This window comes from Bactrocera dorsalis, chromosome 4 (genome assembly GCF_023373825.1).
Source record: "Bactrocera dorsalis isolate Fly_Bdor chromosome 4, ASM2337382v1, whole genome shotgun sequence".
NCBI lineage: Eukaryota > Metazoa > Arthropoda > Insecta > Diptera > Tephritidae > Bactrocera > Bactrocera dorsalis.
In genome coordinates, this window is record NC_064306.1 from 164,658 (window position 1) to 181,452 (window position 16,795).

Genomic DNA, 16,795 nt, shown 5'->3' on the forward strand with positions numbered 1-16,795 from the left:
TTGAGACAATTAAGCGAAAATATCTTCATTCATTCGCTCTGTGTTTCTGTATCTGGGTGCGTAAGTGAGTTAGACACGTAATGTGTGTGCAATGCGGCTTACGGCTGCGCTCAGTGCGAGAGCATACATTTATAAGCTATTGTCACTCTATTCGTGTATCTACGTCAGTAGAGACTTCGCTCATATTACCATCAGGTTTTCTCATTCATATCTTCAATTCGATAAATCTGTGCACATATCGTTTTATGAACCCAATAAACGGTCAGATAAATTGTTTGCCACATTTTTATATACTTTATTAATTTAAAATAATTACACATTATAAATCGAAGGTAATGCTTTTTATAGTTATATTAGAGAACTTGTTACAATACTTTCTATTAAATACTTGAAGAATGTTGGCCAAAAGTACAATAGTTACGTACATAGGTAATAGATAAGTAAATATGCTCATATTGAGATTTTTGCTTTAGCTTGTATAACTTTTTTTTATCTACCTCTTTTGAGATGTATCGTCAGTTAAAAGGTTGTGCTAAAAAAAATATAAGTATCGTAATTTTGGGCTTGGCAAAGTATTAATATTATATGCACACCTACATACATCATCGAATTTGCACTCTATAATTAGCTGTTTTAGCTGTTACCATACAATTAAAATTGTAGATTTTGATAGCTGCTTCTGAATTTGCACATGTTTTTTATATTTTTATTACTATGATGTATGTTAATATTTATATCTAAAGTTTCGTATACGGATTTTCATTTCAATAAAAGATTGTTACGCTTAATTCAAATTATATATATAGATGCCTACATATTATCGTATGCAATATTACGTATACATTATTGTTAATTGCGTATACACACTGCGGAGCAAAAGTGAACAATAAAGTGAAGTTTTTATGCTTTTTAAGCTTATAATAAAATATCTCCTAGGTAAATGAACTGTGTGTGATATTGATTAGGATAACGAAAATAAGTATATTGGAATTAAAAAGTTAAGGTATCAGTAATTTTATATGATTTGTAGGAATTGTAAAAATATTAAATACTTTGTCTGAAATTAACATTATAATAATAAGATATTGACGAAGCATATCAAGTTTTTAATTTAATAATAAAAATATGTATCTTAATATATTTCACAAGTGATTTTTTATGTTCACTTTTGCTCGTATACATGTGAAGTGTGGTATGTTAAACCGCCTCAAGGGCTAAGGTCCTGATGTAGAGTATGGTCGTAACCGCCCATACTGTTATCATATTGCTGCTGATCGTACCCGCCTGAGCCCATGGGGTAGCCCATAGAATCCTGTGGAGGTGCTGGTGACATCATAGGTGTAGTGGTGCCACTCGGTGGGCCAGCCATTGAATATGGCGAAGCACCAGCTGCCTTCTTAGCAGCATATAAATTGGCCTCTTCCTGTGCCTTACCTATGTTCTTTTTGTATCGAATGCGTTTGTTACCAAACCAATTAGAAACTTGGGAAACCTTAAAAAATGTAAAATATTTCATAACTTGTTACACATAATTTTGGTATTATAAACGCACTGTTATTCCACACTTTCTCGCCAACTCCTCTTTTGCTTCCTCAGATGGATATGGGTTGCTCAAGTGACTATAGAAATACTCATTGAGAATTTCGGAAGCTTGCTTACTAAAATTGCGACGCTTACGTCTAGCGTCCAGAAATCGAGATCGTAATATCATTACAGCTTCACACGTCGATTGCTTCAACTGCATTTGTATTGAGCTGAATTTTTTGTGAATTATTTGGACCATGCGTTCAATTTCCTTAGGTGTAATTGGCCTGTAAATAGAGAATACTCGAGAACCATGTTTTGTATTCTTACTATAATTACGCACCTGGTCCTACTTTGTTCTCGAAGTAAGTTCATAACATGTGTGGTGAATTCATTGCACGCCTGTTCATATTTCTCTAGCTCTTGATGATATATCTGACGAATCTGTGCAAGTTTTGCTCGATAATCTGAATGCTCAATTGCGTTGTCAGCTCCATCGATCGACAAGGAAGATCCTGTTTAGTAAACATTTAGTGCAAAGCAAAGTATATATGTATATTGTTGAATATACCTTGACTTGCTGCTGCTGCCGAAGCGGCCGCTGCACCGCCACCACCTTTTTCTGGTCCTGCAACACCTTCTGCGATAAGCATATTATCCAGACGCATTAACTGTGGATCTGGTGGTTCTTCCTCTTGCGTATTACGAATGGAAAGGACTTCGCAGAAATTTTTTTTAAAATATTAATTAACAAAGTATTCATATACATATACTATATTTATTTATAAATTTAATATATATATTTTTTAAGCCGTTTCACTAATTATTTTTTCAGTATACATTGCTCTTCCGCCTAAAATCAGATACCTTGAGCTAACTAATTATTATAACATAGGACTGAAATTATTATTATATTTACTCTTTTTTATATCTATTTTATTGTTTCACTTCGTATAATCGCATAACATTTCAGATTCACCTCTGCAACAGATAATGAAATTAAATTCAAAATTTGCATTGCCCAGTTACTCAAGAGATTTGGTCTCTATTTGCATTTGGTCCAGAAATACTCATGACAATATGCATAATTTTGTTTCGTTTTTCAAATAAAAATAGATAAAATAAGAACTCAATACGCAAGATGTTGCAAACATTTCATTCAAAGCTAACAACAAGGTACTCATAAAGTAACATTCTGTACCATTACACCGTTTGCATAGCCCACACCCAAATCATTTAATCTAAAACTTGTGCGAAATAGTCCGCAACCATTCAGAACGCACATCCGTGTATTGTGGCTTGCTATCCATATTGTAGGGATGAACAAAGGCAGAAATAGAAAAACAGACAACAAGAAATACAAACGCATCATAACCCCAACCATCGGCACGTACAGCTCACAGGGATGGTCCCTGAGCTTGCAAAGTAGTTGTATGCCAATTTAAGATTAGATTAAAAAACTTTAGCTTTCATTTTCTTACTGTATTCCTTTGTGTTGCCACTATAGATTCGCATTGCTTTGCTTGCTTCTCGTAGTGCATATGTAAATATACATACTTACATATGTATATAAGAAAGTATGCACAGGCAATGAAACGCACTAGCTGAACAAAGTTGGCGAAAATATTAAATTGCCGTGTAGATTTTGCACACAAAACATGATAAAATTTTGCAAGGTAGAACTTTAAGGAACTGCAATACACATAGATATGCTCTTTGAGTAAAAAAATGTGTGGTCAGAGAGATGTTCAAGAGAATTTCAATATCGGATTAACTTTTTTATTGAATATGGCATACTTTATTCATATAACTCTTCTGTTGAGCAGAGCATTTTATTAATAACGAACATACTAATACTCGCTCATTTGAATTATCGTAATTATAGAAGACAATTATTTACCTGCATACATATGAATATCAAATAAACAAATGAGGTATATAGTTTATTCGAGTATATTTTAAGCAACTTTATGGAAAAAGCATTGTCTCGTTAATATAAATTCTGTCACAGCAAGTAGGCGCGGCAAGATTTAACATTACATGCAATTTGCATATGCCTGTTATACACCGTACGAACTCAGGAGGCATTGAATATTAAACCGGATCGATGCTGCAGAGTTGCGATGCTGAACTTTAGTTTAAACGATGCAAGCTGACAAGTAATGAATAAACATTTAAAACGTCTTCTTGATTTCCAACTTCACTACATTAAGATATAAAAGATCCTGAGACAATGACGTGAATATATTAAGTATTCGCGAATACGTTAAGATAACAAAATTGGTTCCAAAAATATGAAAACCTATTAAATGGAGCTTGAAATTATGTTTCAAACTTAAATTCTTGGTTCGAAAGATAGAAAGCTTTCAAAGCGTTTAAAATTTTTGTATATAATATGTTGGCTAGTTACATTCAAAAACATGCTTCTATACTTTCTTATTTAAACAATAACTAAAAGCGTTACGTAAGATTTAAAATGTGTAATAGTTATTTGATTTTTATCTGCTGATTCCTGTTTCCATCTAGAAACCAACTTTTGTCTTTAATATTTTTTATTATAACCTGTCACTTCATCTCCTGCTCATTTTTTCGTTTTAGTAATATCTACATAAGAAAATTGTCAATTGTGATTTCTACGACAATGCGGTTGACCCATTCAAAACACATGCTACATTTTCAATAAAGTCACATAAGCTTACATTTCGCCAATGAAAATGTGAAAAATAGGGGTTGTAGCAAGAAGATTTAAATACTCTATAGAATCTTACATTGTGGAGCACTGGGAACGTGCTTTGCATTTTATGAACACTGGTGACAAAGCAAATATAGTTTGTTTTGTACTGTTTGTACAAATATCAAGCAGAACAATTAATGAAAATCAACAAATATAGGTTGATTTTTCGCTCTTTGATTATGGTGCAGAAATTTTAAATTTGACAACCAAAAAATAAGCGGCAAAGCGATGAAAAGAAATTATTTTTTTACTTACCGGTTTTCTCCTTAATCTCACAAAGCACCGAAAACAAAGCCGGCTTCATACGATGACAGTTTAAAGTGTGTTTTCTTGCTTGTGCCTCGTCTAATGATTGCTCCGAAATGCTCATGATCTGCTGCAAAATTTCACCAATATCTTTCTGTTTACGCACTTCATTTTCGTTTCCAGTATTTTGTCCATCATCCTGACCTGGCATACCATAGGCTTGCGGAGCCATCATACCGCCCGTATGAGCCATCATACGATTGGGGTCTTCCATAATGTGTCCGGCGTTTCTAAATATTACGAAAAACCACTTATCTTTAAATACATTCTCATTCGTATAAAATTTTAGCAAATAGCGACACTGTGCAAGTATAATATATTTACTTATGTATGTACTATATGTACAATTTGCGAAAAATCATGTTATTGAATTTTCTTACTAGAAAAAAGGCAAAAAAGCGTATTAATTCCACTGCCAACGAGATTCAACTGAAAACTAAAATCAAAACTGATTATTGGGCAACGTCCAAGCTACCGAATCAGATACATATGTTTTACGCGTGCCTGCTCTCTCGATGCTTAGCTCTTAGCTCAATGCTTTTGACATATACTCTTAAAATGAACAGCAGGCAATCAGACACGCCACAATTGTTTTGCTACTCTCACCTCGTAACTAAAAACGTAGTCAGATGAACAAAAGACTTAACATTATGATTATGAATATCTGATTGTTTAAATTTCAAGGATATAACATGTGACGGTAATTTGTTGTCAAGAGTACTAATTAGAAGGACACTATATGCCTTCTCCTAATTAATATAAGAGGTATGTTCCTAAGACGATAAATACTTACTGCGTGCAGAAATATTTGCCTGTGGTCTATATTTCAAAATAAAGGACACATGTACAAATCATGTTAATCTCAAAGTGATATATTATCACTATTAGGTTTTTTCGGTTGCGGAATGTAATTTTTGCAAAACAATACCCTATATATTTTTTAAGAGCGTTACTTTATGCAGTATTTTTTTAATCAGTTCTCTATTTCGCTCAATTGATTCCAATGGTGTGGAGGTCCAACACAGAATAGGAGCTCAAATTAACTATTTTGTTGTATATTAAGGGTCGAACCATACAATATTGCTGTAACTTTTTCAAGTACCCTTCGGGATTAAGTACCATTATTTTAAACAAAATATTTATATAGGTGTATTTATAATTCATGTATTATTTTAATATATTTAATTTTAAAAGATTACAATAAATCGTATTTAACATTGGCTGACGGAAATACTTAGCGACACTTGAATATTACTTCGTTCGTAGTAAAGGTAGATTTTAACTTCGCAATACTTTATCTTATAGTTGATTTGTATTAGCTTTGTTATCCTTTTTATATTATGATAAGTCTGCTTAAGGTTATACAGTCACTGTTACTATTTCACGTTGTAAAACTTGTTGTTTCACAATGATAATAGAGAAGTTAAAATTTGTAACCTTGAAGAATAGTGGAAGTATATACTACATCCTACTAGCAACTTTAAACTTTTGCACATATATAATTTGATAAACCTGGGTGTGGTTTACTCCAATGATGTGACAACAAACTTTTTCTAATAGACTAAAATTTGGGTACATGTAGTAGCCCACCGTCGCCTGAATCATAGATTAGGTGACAGTTGTATAAACTAATTTATAAAAAGGCTGTGGAGTGGCGACTCCCAGAAATTTCATGGGAACACATAGGTTTTACAATTTAATGATATTGCATCTCTGTTTTTTTGAAAATTTTTAAGTCAAAATACTCTGTACAACGTTAGTATTTTAGAGGTAACCTGCGCAATCTGCTCTACCCATTTTGAATACACATTTACGTACGTATATTTACTATATGAATACATCTATAATATTGCATTTCAATTATATTTACTTACATTTAGAGGAACAGTGTGATATTTGATTAGAGAAAACTAAAAATGTGAAGTTGTAGACGATTAAAAAAAGTAAATAAGTAAAACCTTAAATAGTTTAAATGGGTGATTTATACTATGTACACAAACAAGTGCATTTGTAAGCGCTGAGGAAAATAGATAGAGAAAAGTCGTACGGAAACGAGGAGACGAGAAACACGAAAGCAGTACCGAAAACGTTTGTAGTTTCACTTGTTTTCTTGTGGTAATAACACTAAGCTTATATAGCTACACTTGTTCTTTTGTTTTTATAATTTTTCAAACTATTTTCGTATTAAAAACTTAGCCAAAATATTTTCTACTAACCAGATATTATCAATAAAATTCTAAGCACTCGAAAAATCACAAATTTCAGAGCATCAATTGGAAATCGTTTGAAAGTATTGCCAGATGTGACAATTTATATTGTCAAAATAAAATCCATACCATTGTAATGCCATATCGCAACTTGCAACTCTAACAATCTATTACAATTACAAATACATAAAATCTTGTTAGTACACTGGATATTTTCAATATGATTGTTTTCTTTAATTCAAATGTTTTTATATCGCATAAAATATTAGCTTTGGAAATATACCTACTAATTAAAGGTAAAATTAGTTTTGAATTTAATTTTATTTAGTTGGACAAGCTTAATGTAAAAACTTGTCCGTTGAAACATATTTTATATAATCTTAATATCTTAAAATCATTTACATATTATATTAATTTACTTATTTTGTAGTTACAATCTCAACGCAATTAAATGCTCTTGCCCTCTAATTATTCTACTTAAAACTTTAATTAAGGTAGTGTTTCACAAAAATGTAATTAATTCTATTCATTAGCATCTATGAAATATCAGGCTAAGCCGAAAATTCCGAAGTCACCAACAAGTCACCATTGGTGACGAGTGATTCATGTTTTAACAAATTCAATAAAAAAATTAGCAAATGCTTTCAAAACACTCGGATCTATACACCGGGACGAGCTTTGAGCCAAGAAATGCTTGCTCAGCACAATTTCTGATAACGGTTTTAAGAATATTTTTTTTACTAATGCAATAACTGTGTTTGTATATTAACTCAGACTTAGAGAAAATAAAATATTATTTTAAGTACATTTTGCCGTCAATAACAATGGCCCAAAATTTTTAAGTGTATGTAACTGTGTATATGTGTTTTTAAGTGTATGTAACTTAAAATTTCTTTGCTCTTTGTTCCATAGTCAAAGGTACCTTCACTAGTTTTTAGCGTTCAAAGGGGATATCGCCTGTCCCTCATTTTTGTTATCACAATAGTAATATCGGATCAGCATCGCTAGATATTACCCGCACTATTATAAAACTGGAAATTACTGAAGTTAACTGGAGTTTTAGGACTAGGGCACTGATAGAAATCTTCACTATGTAACTGTGTTTGCGTCATATTTGGTTCACTAGCACTACGGTGAATTTTCGGCATTGCCCTTAACATAGTTTCCAACATGTTCAGTAGAGGTCGAAATAGTGGGCGATCGTTTCGATCATATTTAATACAATCCTCGGCCAGACGTTTGAGTGCTTGTGGGGCGTCCCCACGTACTTTAGTCATATCTGGTCGAAGCAATCCCCGTCCAACCATGAACAAAATTTGATCTTTGTTGTTGATATGACTATATGGTAAACATTCAGCTAATAGCTCGTATATAACAATACCAAAGGCATAAACGTCCGATTGGAAGGAATAAGGATTCTGTTCTTGCATGCGTATCACTTCTGGAGCCATCCACAAAATACTGCCAGTAGGTTGATTCGCTTGTTTTTCTCCAGACCAGCGTGTCTTTGCAGTGGCCAAACCGAAATCACCTATCTTTACAGATAAATCCTCATGTAAAAATATGTTGTTAGATTTTAAATCCCTAAAAAAAAACATGGTAGATTAAAATAATTTTCGATTAATATACAGCTGAATCTTATACCTATGAATGATATTTTTTGCATGAAGATAATCCATTCCTTGCGCTACTTGTCTGCCAATATCGATTAAAGTGTTTAGTTTAAACTTAGTTTCATTTACGTGTATATGTTTGTACAGACTAGAACCTTCGCACCATTGCGTTACAATAGCTAGCGACGGTTTAGAGACACACCCCATAAACAAAAGAATATTGCAATGTCGGGTCTTTTTTAACATGGCCACTTCATTTTTAAACGCCTGCAACTGGACAGGACTTGGAGTTTTAACATTCAATGTTTTTACTGCCACTGGACCATGCCAATGAGCTTTATACACTGTACCAAAAGATCCAGAACCAATCCTCGGACCAATCAAGATTTCCTCAGCTTGAATATTCTATAATGTATATAAATGTATGATTAAATGTACTTTTTCACTTCGCTTTTAAAAACCATACCCAATTTTCTTCAGAACCTTTTCCGTCCCGAGGTGACAAAAGATTTTTATTGCTTTCGTCTGCAGATCGAGCTCTTTGTCGCTTTATAGTTTTCAACGTGCCGGTGGGTGAAGCCTGTGTTGAGTTAGGGTGATCGCTACCATGATGCTGAAATTGTATACCCATCAGAATATTAACACTTTTATTATTATTTCAGCAATAGTAACCTGTAAAGGAACATGATTCTGCACCAAACACCGTTGCGCCTCTGTTAATGGTCGATTAATACACACATTCGGAGCCGAGTTTGAGCGATCTTGTTGGCTAATTGTGCGAGGGTGCCTTCCTTGATTTAATATGGCATTCCTTCCAGGATGTAATATTCCAACAAAATTTTCTGGGTTTTGTGCCAAAAGTCGTTGATAATAGGAAATATCCATTGGAAATTGTTGACAAAGTGTAGGTACTTTATCGGAACATCTTTGATGAAACCGAAAATTACACTGGCTGCAGTAAAAACCACTAAAGAGCAAACGACGACAGCCCTCACAAAAAGCCAATGAAAAAAATGTCTTTCTTATGAACTGGTGTGATATATGAGTCATTATTGGACATTTATCCAATAAGCGTACATAAATTTCTTCCACCATGAGTGAACCAATATCAGTGTCCCATGGAATAATGCTGCGGCCACTATCTGTTGCAGAAACTTCACACATGTCCGGTTTTAGTTGTCGTAATTTAAGTGCCTTCATAAGCGCATCACGTAATCGCACACCTGGTACAACCTCAACAGATGTTCGCTGTTGATTTGGTAAATGAGCTCGCAACAGCACTTTTGGTGGTCGCGTTAAAGTACTACATCGACTTCCACTATTACTGTTTGCCGCATAAGAATCCGTCTAAATATAAAAAATCTTACCATATGAATGGGAATAAAAAAAATCCAAAACCTTTTACAAACCATATCAATTGATGGTAAATGCGCATGTTGATGCGATGATTGTTGCTGATTCTGATATTGGGGTTGGTGATTGGTATATTCAAACTGGATTTTTTGTTGATCCACTTTGTTTGCTTCCTCTTGCTGACTACTCAGTTGCTCCATTAGTTCATGTTCCTTTACGAAGAGATCGTGAAGCTTTGAAGTAAGTTCTTGGTATTCCGTTATATACATTGGAGGCGGCTCTTGTAAATTTGCAAATTTTGCATTAAGGGCATCTATATTTTCTCGTGTAACATGTATTACAGATTGAACATTTTGGAGCTCTTCGGTAAGAGGATCGAACAAATCTCCACTATCATCGGTAGAAGAGGTGCTAGACATATTGGCGTTTAGATATTTACTTTTCTTTACTGCTGGGCAAAATGGAACTTATTAAGAGCACGACTTTCCGCTTTAAATGTTCATAAGTGGTATATATTCTTATTTTTATGTTTTCACATCAGCTCCACAGTTCTGCAAAGCATAAAAATAATAGCAAAAAAATATAACTGTTTTCGTCCAACTTCTAAATGTTAAAATCCATTTTATATCAAAACTAAACAAAGTATTGGACGTTCAATTTTCTTGCCAACACAAATTCACAAATAAGCCGGATTGTACAAAGAAATTGACAGGGTTGCAATAATAAATTTAATTATAAAAATATATATATTTTGGTACTTAGTCAGGAAGAAAAATATTTTATGGATAATGATAAAAACGATATACAAATATACTTTTCTTACCGCATTTGTGCTTACTAGTGTGTGGGCTTGGTATTATTCCATTTTTAAGTCAGCTGTTTAATTTCTTTTGGGTATATGTTACAAATTTACGTATATAATATATTATTTGTTGTATTTAACTTTAAGATTTTCGATTGCTTTTATATATGTGTAGTCCAATTATGCATTTATGTTATTATACCAATTTTATTCCCTTATTGAGTAGATAATAACCAAACATAATTATTCATAAGTTTTACATGTAATGTAGCTTTGAGCATAGTTAGTTTTACAGCACCACATAAAAGATGTATACTTTCTCTTTTACATCATTAGAAATTGTTAAAATCACGAAACGTAAAAGCTTCATTAATTTCCGTTCAAAATAGCAATAATCAAAATTGTTCAACTATTTTTTACTTCTGATAGTATTGTGTGTGACATTGAATTTCCCCAAATATGTAATACTACATTGTTGCTGTTAAAATGCGGACTGCAAGGATACGACGCACAGGGTTGCTTATCTAGTATTTTTTGCCAGTTCTGGAAACAACGACTTGTTTAATAGTTACATTTGCGTTATTAATTTCGATTCTCGAAAAAACAATCTTAACAAAATGTTAATTGCTTTAAATCCCAACAAAAAGCAGACATAATGTTGTAAACATTTTAAAAATATCCATATGCAATTCGAAAAAAATCAGTTGGTAGCATTGTAAAGATTCCCGCTAAGTCAAACAACGCGTGATTTCGAGACGGCTTGAGTTTAGTTCACTACTGCCGCATTTTAGCACATACAGTAAATTTTTAATTCTAATACTTAAAATAAAACGGTACTAATCGTGAGTGAAACTTAAAACAATACGTGAGTGAATTAATTTAAGAATATTGTGTAAAACTGGTTGTAATTGGTTAATTATTATATATAACGGGAACAGACGTGTTAGCGGAAATGGATGACGGTAAGCGCAAATATTTGCAAACTGATAACCTCACAATTTTGATTGGAAATTTATAACAGTCTGAAATCAGTTTTTACGATATTTAGACAAGAGGCTAGAAAGAGATAAATTTAATAAATTATTTAGCACAGCATATTTTTTTAAACAACCCAGGAAGTGCAAATGCCTGAAACACCATTGAAAATTTTTATCAAATCTAATTCCTACAGAAATTTCAGAATTTGTGTAAGAAAGAGATGAACAAACACACGTACTAGTCTGTTAGTATTGTCAACTCCGTCGTTTATTAAATTTCGTCTACGTCCGAATAATTTCACGAAGTGAGAAAATTTAGTGGCAGCATTGTGAGTAAGAGCTTTGCTGAATGATTTCTAATTCCGCTGAATTCGTGGTTGTCGCGTTTTGTACATATTTTTCCGTCGCCAAACGTTTGTGGTGTTTTATCGTGAGTTATGGGAGCTAATAGATTTTTATTAAAAATTGAACATTAATTGTAAATTGTGTGAGAATAAACTATTAATTAAAATGGATGAAGGTAAGAGAAAGTATCTGTAAATTGGTAAAGATGTGTGCGAAGCCAATTTTAGATCGGCAAGTTGTTTAAAGTTGTTGGACTCATCTAATAATTGTAATATGTTTTGTAGAATATCAGCAACAGTCTTCAGCGGCGAAGAAGATTGGTAAACAACATAATACTCTGCCGCTGTGGGGAAATGAAGCTACTATGAACCTCAATCCCCTTATTCTGGCGAACATACAGGGCTCTAGCTATTTCAAAGGTACGTCCCGAAAGGTACAGTAGCGAACACACATTTGGTTTGGTCTTTGAAGGATTTTTTAATATCTCTCTTTTATCAATTGCTATAGTTCATTTGTTCAAACTTAAAACTTATCATGAAGTTGTTGACGAGATCTATTACCAAGTAAAACACATGGAACCTTGGGAGCGAGGATCTCGAAAAACGTCTGGACAAACTGGCATGTGTGGCGGAGTGAGTTTATGAAATGTAGTATTTCGTTTTAAATAAATATACTGCATATACAAGTTAAATTACTTGCAGTAGTTAAAAGAAATTTAATTTTAATACTAAATAGTATTCATATATTTTAGGTGCGAGGAGTGGGCGCTGGCGGCATAGTATCAACGGCTTACTGTCTATTGTATAAATTGTACACCCTTAGGCTGACTAGAAAGCAGGTTAACGGACTTCTAAACCACACAGATTCACCCTATATAAGGGCTCTAGGTAGGTGGTAAGTCAAAAGGTGTTAACAACACCGTCAACACAATATCCAGATATATCAGATCAATCCAGTTCTGCTTTCGGAGGTATTATGCAAATGTAACATTTTTTAAAGAAAAATTTATGTACATCAAACAATTGAAACAACGACTTATTTTCAGGTTTTATGTACCTTAGATATACTCAACCGCCAGCAGATTTGTACGACTGGTATGAAGATTATTTTCAAGATGAAGAAGAAATTGATGTAAAGGCTGGCGGTGGACAGGTGAGTCGAGTGTATGAGTCAATATATCAATAAAAATTAAATATAATTTTATCAAATTGGAAAAAATTATTAATGGTTTTTTTTTATCTCTTGCAATGCAGACTATAACTATTGGCCAAGTGGTGTATCAATTTCTCACTAAGCTTGATTGGTTTTCAACATTATTTCCCCGTATACCTGTTCCTATCCAAAAGCAAATAGAAAAGAAATTGGAGGAATATTGTCGCAAAAATAATATAAGTCAACAGCAATTAAGCTCAGCAAGGAATGCGGCATCTAATAGTGGAGGTGTGAATTATGACTATGATGATGCAGTTTATGATCGCAGAAGTGGTGGCGCTGGTAGCAGTCGAAGCCGAGTTCAACAAGCAAGTAGTGGGAGTTATCGAGACGAACACGATGACCGCGATAACTACTGTAACAGAAGACGTGAAGATTCGCCTTTAAATTCATACCACAGTAGCAGGGATCGGGATCACTACCGAGAGAAGCACAAGAAGAAACATAAGCGCAAGCACCATTCTAGAAGTAGAAGTCGTAGTCGTAGCGAAAGTCGGAACCGAACTGAACGGAGAAAAGATATGGATTGTGATAGGGACCGCGAACGTGAACGTGAGCGAAACAGGCCTAAGGAAAGAGATTTCGAGCGTCGTGGTCGTGACTATGAGGAGCGCAGATATCGTTAAAAAATCTATTAAATTATATAGGAATAAACACAGACGGAGGCACAAAGTAAATCCGGAATAAAAAGATGGGGAAAATTATATAATTTTCCTATAGTCCTATAGCCCGAAAACATTAAATATAACATTTCCATTTTATAAGCCATTGTTGAACTCAGGACGTCTGTTGTCTTATACTTTCATTATATTGTATACAGCAAATAGATATGTTGGTTTAAATGTTACAATAGTTACTGAAATTGTTTTGCTTAATACTAAAGATGATTTAATAAATAAATAGCCCGATGAGGTAATTACAAGCATATACAAATATATTATTTATTGGACTGCTGAGATGTGGACTGCTGAGATGTTCAAGTGTTAATCACTACGCCAATATAGCAAGGCATCGGGTGCGTTCAAACCACGTAAATATTAGAAAAGCGCAGCAACTGTGTTGCTTGTGTTTTCTGATACTACTTTGTGAAGGTACAGGCCAAAATTTAGTGCTGGCGATTTATTTGCACAAATTGCGCAAAAAAAATGATAGGACGGTATTCGATGCAAAAATGTTGCCGTAGAGGTATCTGCAGAAAAACAACTGTCGCAATATTTATTCAGTTATTTACTAGTTAACTACAACTGCCTCAGCTCGCAACAATATACATATGTATGTATATTACCAAAAAGAACAAGTAAGGTAGGGCTATGTCCGGTTGTAACCGAACTCTTTATACTCTTGCATCTTGCAAAGATCAAAGCAGGGAAATACCTTTATCTTGAACGATCAGTTTGTATGGCAGCTAAATGCTACAGTGGTCCGACGTGAATTTGAGAAAGAACTTGATTTTGACCCATAGCTGTAGCTTATAGTGATTCAGCCTGGTCCAGAACCTTTGTTTACATTTTATAGGGTCAGTGATCCCTTTTTCTATATTTTACAAGGTCAATGAGCTTTTTAAATTTAGCCAAGTCCAGAACCTTTGCTTACATTTGGGGTCAATGTCCCTTTTGCATACATTTTACGGGATCAGTGACCCTTCTGTTTACATTAAGCGGTCAATGATCTTTTTGTTTAGATTTTTCCGAGTTCAGTGACACCTGGATACATTTTATGAGGTCAATGAACCTTTTATTAACCTTTAGCCAAGTCAACAACCTCTGTTTACATTTGGGTCAATTATCCTTTTTTTTACATATTATGGAGTTCATGACCCCTCTGCTTACTGTTGTTAAATGAGTTTTTCATCGCAACGTAAGGTCTAATGTATTTTCATATTCCATTATAAAAAAATGTGTTGTATAAATACGTACATATCTGTATTATAAATACGTATCTATAAACCTCATAACTATTAATCGCATGTTTTATATCACATCTATTATTTGTTTTCAGCTCCTGTTTGTGAATTCTAGTTAATGAAGCTGTCGATCAACCTGGACTTTCCGTATCTGATTTATCATTGCCGTTGTGGATGAAAACATGTATGTACATATGTATTAAAAATGCATTATATTTTGTAAATTTATTAATAGCAGAAGGAAACTGAAGGAAATTACATAACATTAAACTGATTTATCCACATGTATGGGTATGTTGCTAATTGTATGATTAAATGATCACAGTTCTGTTACCCTCACTTATACTTACTTATTAGCTTCCCGCGAAATCACCTCGCGACTGTTAAATTACATGACATCGCGGCGCGTGAGCAACCTAAGCACTGGCCAGGCACCGTGCCTGCGTTTCTTTTATAGCGCCAACTGGCCGCCAGCTTCCCGCGAAATCACCTCGCGACTGTTAAACTACATGACATCGCGGCGCGAGAGTCACCTAAGCACTGGCCAGGCACCGTGCCTGCGTTTCTTTTATAGCGCCAACTGGCCGCCAGCTTCCCGCGAAATCACCTCGCGACTGTTAAACTACATGACATCGCGGCGCGAGAGTCACCTAAACACTAGCCAGGCACCGTGCCTGCGTTTCTTTTATAGCGCCAACTGGCCGCCAGCTTCCCGCGAAATCACCTCGCGACTGTTAAACTACATGACATCGCGGCGCGAGAGTCACCTAAGCACTGGCCAGGCACCGTGCCTGCGTTTCTTTTATAGCGCCAACTAGCCGCCAGCTTCCCGCGAAATCACCTCGCGACTGTTAAACTACATGACATCACGGCGCGAGAGTCACCTAAGCACTGGCCAGGCACCGTGCCTGCGTTTCTTTTATAGCGCCAACTAGCCGCCAGCTTCCCGCGAAATCACCTCGCGACTGTTAAACTACATGACATCGCGGCGCGAGAGTCACCTAAACACTAGCCAGGCACCGTGCCTGGGTTTCTTTTAAAGCGCCAACTGGCCGCCAGCTTCCCGCGAAATCACCTCGCGAATGTTAAACTACATGACATCGCGGCGCGAGAGTCATCTAAGCACTAGCCAGACACGGTGGCTGCGTTTCTTTTATAGCGCCAACTGGCAGCCAGCTTCCCGCGAAATCACCTCACGTCTGTAAAACTACATCACCTCGCGAACTATATGACATCACGGCGCGAGAGTCACCTAAGCACTGGCCAGACAAGGTGCTTGCGTTTCTTTTATAGCGCCAACTGGCCGCCAGCTTCCCGCGAAATCACCTCGCGAGTGTTAAACTACATGACATCACGGCGCGAGAGTCACCTAAACACTAGCCAGGCACCGTGCCTGCGTTTCTTTTAAAGCGCCAACTGGCAGCCAGCTTCCTGCGAAATCACCTCACGAATGTTAAACTACATCACCTCGCGAACTATATGATATCGCGGCGCGTGAGCAACCTAAGCACTGGCCAGGCACCGTGCCTGCGTTTCTTTTATAGTGCCAAGTGGCCGCCAGCTTCCCGCCAAATCACCTCGCGAGTGTTAAATTACATGACATCACGGCGCGAGAGTCACCTAAGCACTGGCCAGACAAGGTGCTTGCGTTTCTTTTATAGCGCCAACTGGCCGCCAGCTTCCCGCGAAATCACCTCGCGACTGTTAAACTACATGACATCGCGGCGCGAGAGTCACCTAAGCACTGACCAGGCACCGTGCCTGTGTTTCTTTTATAGCGCCAACTGGCAGCTAGCTTCTCGCGAATGTTAAACTATAT

General features: G+C 35.4%; 3 protein-coding genes across 10 annotated transcripts; 1 reads left to right on the forward strand and 2 right to left on the reverse strand.

The window, feature by feature from the left end:
- Positions 1-271: 271 nt before the first annotated feature.
- On the reverse strand, positions 272-6,913 carry LOC105230353 (homeobox protein extradenticle). 5 transcript variants are annotated; one of them, XM_011211074.4, is made up of 7 exons: positions 6,781-6,876; positions 6,439-6,474; positions 4,514-4,794; positions 2,096-2,242; positions 1,868-2,039; positions 1,553-1,811; positions 272-1,492 (listed from the first exon to the last, which is right to left on the reverse strand). In XM_011211074.4, the coding sequence occupies exons 3-7, from the start codon at positions 4,776-4,778 to the stop codon at positions 1,208-1,210; spliced, it is 1,128 nt and encodes a 375-aa protein (XP_011209376.1). In that variant the 5' UTR covers positions 4,779-4,794; positions 6,439-6,474; positions 6,781-6,876; the 3' UTR covers positions 272-1,207. The 5 variants fall into 5 exon arrangements, with proteins under 5 accessions (XP_011209376.1, XP_029407895.1, XP_011209375.1 ...); XM_029552035.2 differs by lacking the exon at positions 6,781-6,876 and adding an exon at positions 6,646-6,772; XM_011211073.4 differs by lacking the exon at positions 6,439-6,474 and having other exon boundaries at positions 6,781-6,913.
- Positions 6,914-7,073: 160 nt separating this feature from the next.
- Positions 7,074-11,043, reverse strand: LOC105230355 (raf homolog serine/threonine-protein kinase Raf). 3 transcript variants are annotated; one of them, XM_011211077.4, is made up of 6 exons: positions 10,576-11,043; positions 9,794-10,288; positions 9,057-9,731; positions 8,851-8,997; positions 8,416-8,789; positions 7,074-8,355 (listed from the first exon to the last, which is right to left on the reverse strand). In XM_011211077.4, the coding sequence occupies exons 2-6, from the start codon at positions 10,154-10,156 to the stop codon at positions 7,776-7,778; spliced, it is 2,139 nt and encodes a 712-aa protein (XP_011209379.1). In that variant the 5' UTR covers positions 10,157-10,288; positions 10,576-11,043; the 3' UTR covers positions 7,074-7,775. The 3 variants fall into 3 exon arrangements, with proteins under 3 accessions (XP_011209379.1, XP_011209378.1, XP_019847336.1); XM_011211076.4 differs by having other exon boundaries at positions 10,561-11,042; XM_019991777.3 differs by lacking the exon at positions 10,576-11,043 and having other exon boundaries at positions 9,794-10,431.
- An 835-nt stretch (positions 11,044-11,878) lies between these two features.
- LOC105230356 (pre-mRNA-splicing factor 38B) lies at positions 11,879-14,006 on the forward strand. Of its 2 annotated transcripts, XM_011211078.4 has the most exons (6): positions 11,879-12,036; positions 12,146-12,280; positions 12,369-12,493; positions 12,613-12,748; positions 12,907-13,013; positions 13,115-14,006. In XM_011211078.4, exons 1-6 carry the CDS (start codon positions 12,027-12,029, stop codon positions 13,697-13,699), a joined length of 1,098 nt encoding a protein of 365 aa, XP_011209380.1. In that variant the 5' UTR covers positions 11,879-12,026; the 3' UTR covers positions 13,700-14,006. The 2 variants fall into 2 exon arrangements, with proteins under 2 accessions (XP_011209380.1, XP_011209381.1); XM_011211079.4 differs by lacking the exon at positions 11,879-12,036 and having other exon boundaries at positions 12,155-12,294.
- The last annotated feature ends 2,789 nt before the right edge of the window (positions 14,007-16,795 follow it).

Coding starts and splice junctions, on each gene's coding strand:
- LOC105230353 (XM_011211073.4), bottom strand. CDS start 4,778: ATGGAAGACCCCAATCGTATGATGGCTCATACGGGCGGTATGATGGCT. Junction 2,243..4,513: donor TGAGATTAAGGAGAAAACCG/GTAAGTAAAAAA, acceptor ATTTCTGCGAAG/TCCTTTCCATTCGTAATACG. Junction 1,493..1,552: donor CGAGAAAGTGTGGAATAACA/GTGCGTTTATAA, acceptor ACATTTTTTAAG/GTTTCCCAAGTTTCTAATTG.
- LOC105230355 (XM_011211077.4), bottom strand. CDS start 10,156: ATGTCTAGCACCTCTTCTACCGATGATAGTGGAGATTTGTTCGATCCT. Junction 9,732..9,793: donor ATTTACCATCAATTGATATG/GTTTGTAAAAGG, acceptor TTTTATATTTAG/ACGGATTCTTATGCGGCAAA. Junction 8,356..8,415: donor GCAAAAAATATCATTCATAG/GTATAAGATTCA, acceptor GTTTTTTTTTAG/GGATTTAAAATCTAACAACA.
- LOC105230356 (XM_011211078.4), top strand. Junction 12,494..12,612: donor AAACTGGCATGTGTGGCGGA/GTGAGTTTATGA, acceptor CATATATTTTAG/GTGCGAGGAGTGGGCGCTGG. Junction 12,749..12,906: donor ACCCTATATAAGGGCTCTAG/GTAGGTGGTAAG, acceptor ACTTATTTTCAG/GTTTTATGTACCTTAGATAT.